Source organism: Ostrea edulis, chromosome 8 (assembly GCF_947568905.1).
Source record: "Ostrea edulis chromosome 8, xbOstEdul1.1, whole genome shotgun sequence".
Taxonomy (NCBI): Eukaryota; Metazoa; Mollusca; class Bivalvia; order Ostreida; family Ostreidae; genus Ostrea; species Ostrea edulis.
In genome coordinates, this window is record NC_079171.1 from 62,554,440 (window position 1) to 62,566,318 (window position 11,879).

General features: G+C 35.8%; 1 protein-coding gene across 1 annotated transcript in view; it reads right to left on the bottom strand.

The window, feature by feature from the left end:
- Positions 1–5,595, bottom strand: part of LOC130049243 (slit homolog 2 protein-like) — a 126,702-nt gene extending 121,107 nt beyond the window's left edge. The window contains exon 1 of the mRNA XM_056146617.1: positions 5,325–5,595. Within this exon, the coding sequence (XP_056002592.1) occupies positions 5,325–5,482 (158 nt within the window). The 5' untranslated portion in view covers positions 5,483–5,595. The remainder of the gene's footprint in view (positions 1–5,324) is intronic.
- Between the last annotated feature and the right edge of the window lie 6,284 nt (positions 5,596–11,879).

Below are 11,879 nucleotides of genomic sequence, written 5' to 3' on the forward strand. Positions count from 1 at the left end.
GGTTGTAGCAATGATAGCTATTTCGGGTTTCAAAATTCACCGCAACATCGGATATTTGTTTTGATATCATTTTGATATCCTTTTCTAAGATGCATGACTCTGACTCTCACTTCTTAATGGTGAGCAGGTTAAAAACAGGTCTTGAACTCATAGTGTCTTGGTTACAACGTCATACTCAATGAGCTACCACCACCGTTTACATGATAGAATACAATATTTCAGAATTGTGGGTAATTTGTTAATCAAACACCGCTAGGACCAACGATACAAGCAAGTTCAAAGGTCCTTTCCACGCCCTGTTCCTTCTTCAGTACATACACGGATCGTTGGTGGAATCGGGCGCCTAGGAGGAGTAAACATTCCCTGTCGACTGATAACAGCCACCGTGGACCCTCTATGATGATCAGGTAAACTGTAGCGAAAACCAGTGTGTCTATCTGATGGCTAGATATATTGATCTGAAAGCTCCTCTTTAAAACCATTCTCTTATGAGGAACCATATTGGCATGTCAGGCATTCCTAACTGGTTCAAACTGATATGGCTGTACCACTAAATCAGACAGTTTGACCGAAAACAGATTTGACCATATCCATTAAATTAACGAGATATTGCGATTAAGAAATTAGAATTTTAACTGACGATATTTTAGCTCGCCGGGACCACTGTTCGGAGAGCTATTGTCATCTGCTGATGGAATGTTAGTCCCCGAGAATATCTACAGTCCAGTAGCTAAGTACTTCGTTACTATCTTGAAAATACGAATGTATATTTAATTGCTGTGATAAAATTTAGAAACCCATTTCAAAATTAAGGAGTATCTCCCTCATGCATAGCTCTTATCCTTAGCCGAATTTGAATCAAGTCTTTGGTACTCTGTTTTTCTTTTTATTTCTTATAAGTTTCTTGTTATTTCGGATTTCCATACTTTCGGCTTGAGCATCACTAAATAGACATTATTTGTCGAAATGCGCATCTGATGTATCAAAATTGGTACCGTATAACTTTTACACTTGAAGGATAAAAAATTAACATGGACGAAATCTGTCGAACTAAGGAAGATATGGTTTCGATATTCAATACATAGATGCCTCATAAAGATAGCTTTGTTTTGGTACCAAGACTTTTGAGCTATATACCTTTACTGTGGATTTTCATCTATTTCTCAAAAACTCTAAGATAGATTGTATGTTTTGTACAAAGGGGGATAGGGTTCTGATATTTAACATATAGATGTCTCATTGGGACAACATTGTATCCTGTGACCTTGGACATTGACCTACTTTTCAAAAACTTTGACCTGGGCTGTATCTTTTGAAGTAAGGGATAGGGTTTTGAAACGTCACATACAAATGCATTATGGAAATGTATATGTTTTGGTCCAGGATTTGACCTAATGACCTTGGCCTTGACGTTTGACCAACTTTTCGAAAGCTTTTACATATTTTGAACCGAAATGAATGGGGTTTGGTGTTACAAATATAGATGCGTAATTAAAATACATTTCTTTTGTTACCGGAACCATTGACCTTTGACTTCGACTTTCTTTTCAAAAACATTAACAATGTCTACATCATTTGAACAAAGGAGGTAGGAATTTCATATTTCATATTCAGCATGATCTGACCTGTGATACAGTATCAAACTGTTTGACAATGTAATCTTGGACTTTGACCTATTTTTTCAAACAGTTTAACTTTTGAACTAAAGGGGTAGGCTAAGAAGAGGCATGCTTCCCGGCTAGGTATTTTGTTGTCTGACAGCTCTTGTTCATATATCCATGTTACGCACCGTTAAAACATATCTCTATAAGTAATGACAGGGGAAGAAAACGAACAGTGATCATTAAGATGAAAAGGTTAAGATAACGATCAATGATTAATCACATAATGATAATCTGAAGTAAAATTCAGCAAAATAAAGAAGTGAATTTGCTTAAGAGCATACGTACAATGAACTCTCGTATAAACCTCCACACCTTAAAGGACACATCTCGTGTTTTCAAAGTATACAGAATTATATGCATCTTGTCTTCCTTATGCGTATAGAAATTAATTGTAATAGTTCGTTCGCTGAAGTATTGCGATAATTAGCCATAATACGGACTAAGCCCTGATTTTAAAAAGCCTAGTTAATTAGATAGGTAGTCACGTGGTACAGTGACGTCATATGCGATCTTCGTCGATCAACTTGTTGTAAAAGTAGTGTTAGATATGTTTAAAAACTCGGGTTTTGGGGGCCTTATTTATTTACCATGGATTACATTTATTTCGATGTTGACAAATTCCCCGAGTCTTATATCTTTTAGCCACCAGTGCACACAAATAGCGACCCAAATGTAGCGAGGAAAGCGAGTATGAAATCTGCATAAATTTGCGAGTATATGATGTTTACATGGGATCACTGTCTAAACATTATTTGGTAATGCAATTTCTGTAAACAACTGCAAATACCGTTGTTGCTTTTCTAAAATAAACAGTGCAATTATTATTAAATTTATTTTTGGAGAGGTTAGATAGGCCTAAATTATGATACGATGAGGTGTCATTGACAACTAGACTTACTGTCACGGGTACATTTCGAAAAATAATAATAAAAATGACCAAACTTATTTTGAAAATCACAATACCTTTAAATTATTTTATTCAAGCAATGTTATTAATCATTATTATTTTTAATCTACACGTTGTTACTTAGGAAGTAGGAGCGTGGCGTGCTGTTGTTGTAAACACGTACGCGTTCCTTAAAAAAAATGAAAGCTTTATAATTCAATTCAAATTTGGGAAATATCATTTTTTATTATTTATAATTGAACGTTCAATTATCTTTTATCTTTAACTGTCTTTTTTTTAAACTACCAGTTGGTAGACACTGCTAGCAAAATTCTGCCTGTATGTGTTACAAGGTGAAGGTCAGTTAGTGCTAGTGTGTATTCAATTTGAGAGCAGAACGGAAAGCATATGCCGTAGGCCTATATGTAATAGTGTGTAGCTTCGATAAAACCATTTTTCTCGCAGTTTATCTACGTCTTTGTCCAAGTGCTTGTTTGGAAATCTACAGGGACAAATTCTGCTGGTTTTTTATGGCAAAGTTATTGTGCCGACAAAAAATATTCACGTCTTGTCCCTCATACTTTCCTTCGAAAATTGAAAAAAAAAACAGAGTCCAAATCCTCTCTGCTGACAGCAAGTACACCCTTAAACGGCACAAAACACCCTAATGCAGTGTTATTTACAAGCCGTTAATGTGATAATTGTTTGTTTATCAATTAAATCTAATATGTTTATAAAATGTCTAACAACTGTTTTCAAATATTCTCGCTCGAGGTCGCATATGACGTCACAGATAATGGCGCGTAAAAAATCGAAGAAAATATGCATATCGCAAGATTTTAATTTCATCGCTTTCAAACTCGAAAACTACGCAAACTGTGTCATTTAAAACACATGTAAAGTAGTTTTAGGCATAAAATGAATTAATTTTGCTGAACAAATTAAAAAGTTTAAAAATATGCGATTTGTCCTTTCAAATAAAATCGTCTTATACCCAGACAAGGGGATGATGACAGCCAGGATGCTGAGATCGTGATCATACCAAGATGGAAATCAAAATGTGCAACCACACATTTAAGTTGCTTTCAATTTTTTTTTTTTTAGTTTCTTGAATTATACACTAGGATCGATTTTGTTTACTATATACTAGGATTGATTTGATTATTATCCCTAGGAGTAAATATATTTATGATAACCTATAACTTATTTTGATTACGATCCTTCATGACATACACTACACTTGATGAGTGATTATTTGTGTTACACTTATTATGGTATTCAGTAAATTCCTATGCGATTGATCAGTGTTCGTTATCTCCTCCTTTCATTTAAAAGACAACTTTGCACAAGTGGAAGATTTTCTGCTGATGTTTGTGACTTGAATACATTTGTAGTCGAAGATAGTATTTTAAATAGGTCACACAGTGTTCAGACAGGTGATCAAGGTTTCTGAAGAGAAAATGTCATCTAACGCAGACTGGAGGCGTTGAACGCATTCTTTTAAGAACTTGACTCAGTAAAACTATCTCTGTTAATGTATGTACATAGACGGCCCCCTCCTGCTCTTGCTTCACATCACAACCATACTACATCAGAGTCACGCATCACAACACAACCATGCTATATCAGAGTCAAGCATCACAACGCAATCACCCTACACCAGAGTCACGCATCACAACGCAATCATACTACATCAGAGTCACGCATCACAACACAATCATCCTACATCAGAGTCACGCATTACATTAGCTGTGGATTCCTACTGTAAGCAATATTTAAACGATGTGTTAGGAGTCTTTTGTAAATAGTTCATACACAGTTTAGATTCCCAAACATACATTTATGTATAAAAATATTTCTTAGAATAAATCAGAAACTTCCCGAGAACGCAGGTCAACCCGGATCTCACACGAAGAGCATCACTGTTTGTGTCAATTGGATTTTGGTATTGGCCCTGAGATTTTAGATTTATTTGAACTTACTTGAATGAAAGGTGAAGATGACGCACAGTGATCAATCTCATAAGTCCTCTAAGCAATACTTTTTTACTGAAGGGGACATTGTACACCATTTGGTTGCAACTGAATTTCTGAATATATCATTTTACTCCATTGATGACGCATAAAGACGATACGCATATTTGAAAAAGAAAGAAGGGACACTAACCATTCAAATAGGTAATGTAAGACAGGAACTTATATATCCGGAATGTGACTCATAACTTTAATAATGCAATGTCTGAACGAACCATACCTTTAGTTTGTAATGGCATGTTCAACCAAGGTACACGTTTGTCTACTTTTAAGTCGTATGCGCATTGTGTCATTAAAACTGAATCTAGTAGATCGTGGTTGTAACTTAATTCAGTGCCTATATGTTGAAAATATACACTTGTGCATTTCATATGAATCCACTGCACTGGTTTATGCAAGTCAGTTATGAATCCACTGCACTGGTTTATGCAAGTCAGTCATGAACCATTAACTAAGTTTTTAACCCACACGTACTCTTTGAAAGTATCTGATCCTTCCACTGGCGTATCAAGGGGTCTAGGTTTAAGCTGCTCTTACTTTTGTATTATTTATATGAAGAAATTCAATGGTCAGTGTTTGGCATGACAAGGTGGTTTCATTTGTGTGGGCTGTAGCTTAATCTCCGCCAGTATCTTTGATTCTGTTTTAAAACCACATGAAGTAGTGATGACTGATATATAATCCATTACTTAAATGCTGTTCATTATCTATATGAAATAAAGGTAAGATTCTGGTACTTACAGCTTTGTTGTATTCTCCGGAATGTCCGTCGGGATTTCTGTTAATGACCGGCCAGTACAATTCACCACTGTACCGCTACAGTTACAAACATCACACGCTCTGTCGGACGTTACAGAGATCACAGTGCCATAAAACACTAATAGCTGTATCAGTAACATAGTGCTCAATGGCTGGACGATGGCAAAGCTAATCCTCAGAAGAAGAAAAAAAACATACTTTGAATGGCAAATTCAGCAGATATTGTGAACAAAGCGAAACTTGTTGCTATTCTCCTTCCGTCTTCTTTTCTTGTCGTGTAGAATGTAACGTGGCATAACACATTGAGAAACAAGATAGCAAGGATTCATTTAGATGCGTTTTAACACTGTTTGTATTAGTATTTGTATTCTAATTTTAATATTGGGAAATTGATTATAGATGATTGAGTTGTAGAACGATAGCGAGGTGACCTTTTCAAACAAATGCGATATTCTAATTAAGTGTGAAAGTAACACATGTATCAATTAAGACAGTTTATGTGATGTTCATTACTATACCGTGGGTATCCTCATGCACACTCTATTGTTGATGATATAATTGCGATTTTATTTTCTTCCATTTTAATCACCAGCACCGTGTTGAATTAATGAACTATTAGAATTGAAGGATTTGTTGAACACCTTCAAAGTAGTCCGGGATACACCCACACATGATCTGTGAAAGTGCCAAGTACAGTTGACTGTGGATAAAACGAAAAGTACACCACCAAAGAAGTAAATCACTAACCTGAAATCTGATACAAATGGAATTTAAAAAAAAAACAACAATACTTATTCTTTAGATAATAATTATATTAAATATCAGACCAGTCCAAAGGTCACTATCCAGAGAGAGAGAGAGAGAGAGAGAGAGAGAGAGAGAGAGAGAGAGAGAGAGAGAGAGAGAGAGAGAGAGAGAGAGAGAGAGAGGGGGGGGGGGGAGGGGGAGGAGGGGGAGAGAAAGGGAGAGAGAGAGAGATAGGAGAGAAAAAGAGAGAACACGTTGATATTAGAAATATTGTTCGAATTCGAAAGTCCATAATCACATACGACTCATATTAATGCACGCGATACATCAAAGCTTGATTATGCGAAATATCCTGTTTGGAATCCATAAGATCACCTTGAACCGCTTACAAAAGGTACAGTACACCACACCCGGGTTTTAGGTGAGGACAAAGACGAGGAATCATGTACACTGTGTTCCCGAATATCTACAAGAACGCATTGACATATATGTATTCCCTATCCCGACCACTGCGATATGAGATATCAATAAGACTAACCGTGCCAAGAATTCGTACAAAGTATTTTGGAAACACACGTTTAGTTGAGCTACAGCCAGTTTGTGAAAGGGCCTCACGAAACATGTTAAAGCTGTTAAAAACTTACTTTCCCTGGGCCAAAAATGAATTTCCATATGCCACAAAAATCGTATAAAATTTTTCACACAGTACTATTTTTTCTCAATGGCCGTTTTAATGACAATTTCTAAATCTACTTAACATTTTAATTCGTTGAATTATAATAGTCTGCGTAGAGCTCTGCGTGTTTGCCCAGCTCTGTTTTATATTGCCCGTGGGAGTTTTGAGATAATTCACTGTTCGTTATCTTCACCTTTCATAAAATAAAACCTTAGAATAGGCCTACCTTTTGCAGCCCTTCACTGGGATGATGACATCTCCAGATGAAAGAAAGATACTCAAAACTTGCATTATACAATCAACCAAGAAGGGTACAGAAGATACTGCTTATTCTAGTACGTGTGTTAATTAATCGACTTGGTCCAAATTCTTCTTGTACACATTTCCAGGATAGATGTCACATTTCATGGATCAATATCAGATTCACATGTATATGTGATTCCTTGGTCAACAAAGCACGAGGCACAATTATTCTCCCTCGCTAGGTCTTCCAGCAAGTGTGACGGCACATGTGATGGGTGGTATGCAGAACAAATAAGATAGTTTTATATTCTTAAATTGATTTCTAACAGTATTGTTTCAATGTTGCTATTTCAAAATCCTTTCTACTCTTATATAATATATCATTTGAAATTTAAACCATTGATCCATCACCTGTCTTTTTTGCCTATCTTTTTTTTATATATATAGTCATGTATCTGCAAATCAGAAAAAAAATGATTTAATCATCTAAAAATGACTCATGCAGTCCCAAACAACCCATGAATCCTTCACGTTACAGAATTAATTTCAATTCATCTCATTTTGAAAGAAGTTGACATACTTTAAGCTTTCTCAAACACAAGCGTTGTTGACAAGACTAAACCCATGGTTAGCTGGAAACATTTACTTGTTGTACCAGTGCTTTGTGATCTATTTCTAAACTGAATAGTTCATATATGTGACTGATACTCATCACCGTTGTCAGAATTTTAACAGTTTAAAAACAACATTTAAAAACACATCTTTTTAGACTTGCATATCATTAGTATTATAGGTGGTCAAATCTTTATCATCATGTTTCAACATGACTTTTTCAAATGTATATTTGTATATTTATTTCAACTATTGTATTTTATATCTTTTGATTGTACGGTATGGAACTTTCTTAATGCACAGCATGTTTTAAGTTTTGGTAATTTTACTTCACATTATTGATGTTTTTCAAGCATTGTTTTGATAATTTCTCTCTTAATGCAATTGTCCCGTTGGGATCCGGGTTAGAATAGGTCCTCAGTACCCCCTTGCTTGTCGTAAGAGGCGACTAAAGGGGCGGTCCTTCGGATGAGACCGCAAAAACCGAGGTCCCACGTCCCAGCAGGTGTGGCACGATAAAGATCCCTCCCTGCTCAATGGCCATAAGCGCCGAGCATAGGCCTAAATTTTGCAGGCCTTCACCGGCAGTGGTGACGTCTCCATATGAGTGAAATATTCTCGAAAGGGACGTAAAACTATATCCAATCAATCAATCAATCTTAATACAATTGTAAGTTCCCTTTACTACCTTTATAACAATATTTATCATTTCTATTCTGTGAAAGGTGAAGATAACGAACAGTGATCAATCTCATAACTCCTAGAAGCACTACAAAATAGATAGTTGGGCAAACACGGACCCCTGGACACACCAGTGGTGGGATCAGGAGCCTAGGAGGAGTAAGCATCCCCTGTCGACCGGTCACACCCGCCGTGAGCCCTATTGTTATTGAAAATTGAAAGAGAAATAATTGATTATACATGTGATTGACACTCAATCATTTCATATGTCTTATTCTTAAAAACAAATTAGAAAGGTATCATGCTATTTTGAAATCCTTTTTTGTTAAAAATTTCGAGGAAACAACACTTCCATCTTTTGTAAATTCAGCAGATTGTAAAGTGTTTCCCGTGGTATATTTGTTAGTTTAATAGAATTTAGGCTCCTGAAAGATAAAGAAACATATGTACCGTCTATGCTATATCTGAATTAATGTGTTTAATGCATGTTAAATGTTTTCGACAACGAATCATAGCTACTATATCTTCATGACCTGTGAAGATAACGAAATGTGATCAATCTCCTCTAAGCAATACAAAATATAGACGGTGGGTGTGACCGGTTGACAGAGGATGCTTACTCTTCTTAGCCAGCCAACCCCACCTCCGGTATCCCCTGTCCCATGTGCAGTGCTTTAGAGTGGTTATCTATAGTCATATAAGGCCCTGTATAGATAGATATTATTATTATTATATAGGACGTTTATACATATAATACTTTTACAACGAGGTGTTTGTGTAGCTTTGAGATAATATCCATTATTAGTAGATGAATCTTCTATCGGACATTTAGCGATACATATACATGTATTCATATTGCAGTCTGTACATATAGATTGGAGATAAACAGTGTTTGTTTAAGACAACTTTATGCATGTTTGGCATACTGTTCATTGCCTAGATTCTAGTATGAGCAAAACTTGTTTTCATGATCAGTTCCCAACATTGCCAACAGTCTACTTTGCTACTATGTCTACAAATCAGAGAAGAATGGTTCTGTTCTCCACAAAAGTCACGGTGCGTATACGTCACGGACCCAGAAGCATCTTGCACATGGCATTGTTTGAGAATTTTAATCTCCTTACAGTAAAGTTTCAAAAGGAAGGTCATCCCTAGGTCAGAAAAATATACGCTATCCTTCCAGTATAGAGAATGCAAGGAATTTAAAATGTTCAAATAATTTTCTTCTGTTAATGGGCATAACAACCATTGTGAGGTAATTAGGAAAAAAATCTACCGTCAAGATATTGTGTCGATGCTTTATGTTAGGCAGTTGTGATACAGGTCAGAATGACCCTGAGTTTTACAGAAATCAATCACAACGTGAATTCAGAGATTTCAAACAATTTATTTATAGTTATTCAAAGAAAATGTATAAACATAAAAATATCTAACTTAGAATATGTATATCAAACCAGTCTCCATTGCTGGTTTAAAACCGAGGTGAATTCTTATATAAAAATTTAATTTGTCACAAATCAGCTGTTCATTCCTAATGCAGTTCAAAATCCCCATATTTATTAAAATACTTAAAGAATAGAAATTAATGTTTTATGGAGTGTCTTTTATCACAACAGAATGGCAGTGCATGTATACAAAATTATGTTTTTCGACTTCTCGTTTCTACGATTCAAATAAGAAAAGGTTATGGCAAAGCAAGTGTTTTGTGATATTCATATTGAACTGACAAATATCGTTCTAAGAGGCTAACATTTAGACAAGTATCCACGTAACAGTACTCAACCAGGTATCAACATACTACAACATACTTCTAATATTGACATAGGCAAGCTACTGACAAACAAGTTGATGGTACAGGGGTTTCAATTGATTGATGTCAGCATTTTGCAAATTTTATGGTCGTTATAACGATCTAGTTCGTTAATACAATCTATCATTGGGTTAAATGCTGTCTGACGTGTTTTATACCGATTGTTAGACCGTTCTTGGCATGCTGATTTTGATTACGGATAACTCCCTTTACCTGATCAGGATACGCAATAAGAGCTTATTCTACGCATGATCAGTTTTGAAATCGAGGCAGGCTACTGTCAAACAAGTTGATGTTACAGGGGTTTCAACAGTCTCGTTAAAAAATCAGCGTTTCGCAATTCTATTGTTGTTTTAGTGATCTAGTTCGCCAATTCAACATATATTTAGGTAAAATGCTGTCTGACATGTTTCATAGTGATTGTTATGTCGTTCTTGGCGCACTGATTTTGACTACGGATTACTCCGTTTATCTGATCAAGACAAAGGGCTCACGGCGGGTGTAACCGGTCGGTAGGGGATGCTTACTCCTCCTAGGCACCTGATCCCACCTCTGGTATATCATTATTTTACCGAATAAGATGATAACATGTCAAACATATTTGCAATGTCGAAAACAGAATATAGATGCAATAAAAATTAGATGCACGGTGAGCCATTCTACAACCAATGTCATAAAGTGAATTAAAGCATCCCTCGTTTGCAGATCCATTTCCCACAACCGATGATCAAAAGATGCGTATTTCCAATTGTTACAACAAAAATTTGTAATTGCTGTGTATTAAAAAAATTGTGTATATTCTTTTTAAATAGAAGTTTACAGTGTAGGTGAAATGACGAGATACGGATGACTCTGTTTAGTGTTTACCTTATATATGGCTCACGGTGTGTGTGAATGGTTGACAGGGAATGCTTACTCCTCATAGGTATCTGATCCCACCTCCAGCATCTCCAGGAGTCTGTGTTTGTCCAACTCTATTTTGTATTGCTTATATGATTTATGAAATTGATCACTGTTCGTTATCTTCACCTTTCATCAATGAAAAGTTACCACGAAAAAAGAAAACATAACAGTTAGACAACATATTGGGATCTGTGTTTTTAATGTTATATATTTTCTGTGATTATCATAATAAGTATGTCTGGATGGTCATTAACAGAACAATTAACACAGTGTATAGGTATACACGCTATTTGGTCATTTTACTTTTCTTCTTTGCCTGATTTTTAGTATTCAATGTATATAACAATCAATGGTATTGATTTTTTTATGTAATTTCGATAGCTCTTTTTCCATAGCAAGATAGTAAAGGATGTACCTAAAATTTCATGAATTTTGAACTATCATGAAGGGCAACCACTTCCTGTGTAAGTCTTAAGCTTGAAACCACGACCTCCTGGTCATGAAACCAACGCTCTTACCACTGCCCACTGCCTATGGGGAACTTGTAATGGTGTGCGTTACTATAGTTTTTCACTATGGACCACGTTTTAGCTGGAGTACTCAGCTGTTGTATGTGGAAGGGTGCATTATGTAAGTGAGTGATGAAATTCAAGTATCATTCAGATGTTCTTCATTCGAATATCCAGCCACTGAACGATGATGCAATGACGTAGTAGTGGTCACAATGAGAGAATAGGGGAACATATGCAAGATATTAACAAAAACGATAGTGGTGCAACACTTATTTTCACCTTTTCATTTAAACGTTGAATTGTTCTTGAAATAAAATAAAATGAATGAACAGGAAGTACATTGGATTATTTCA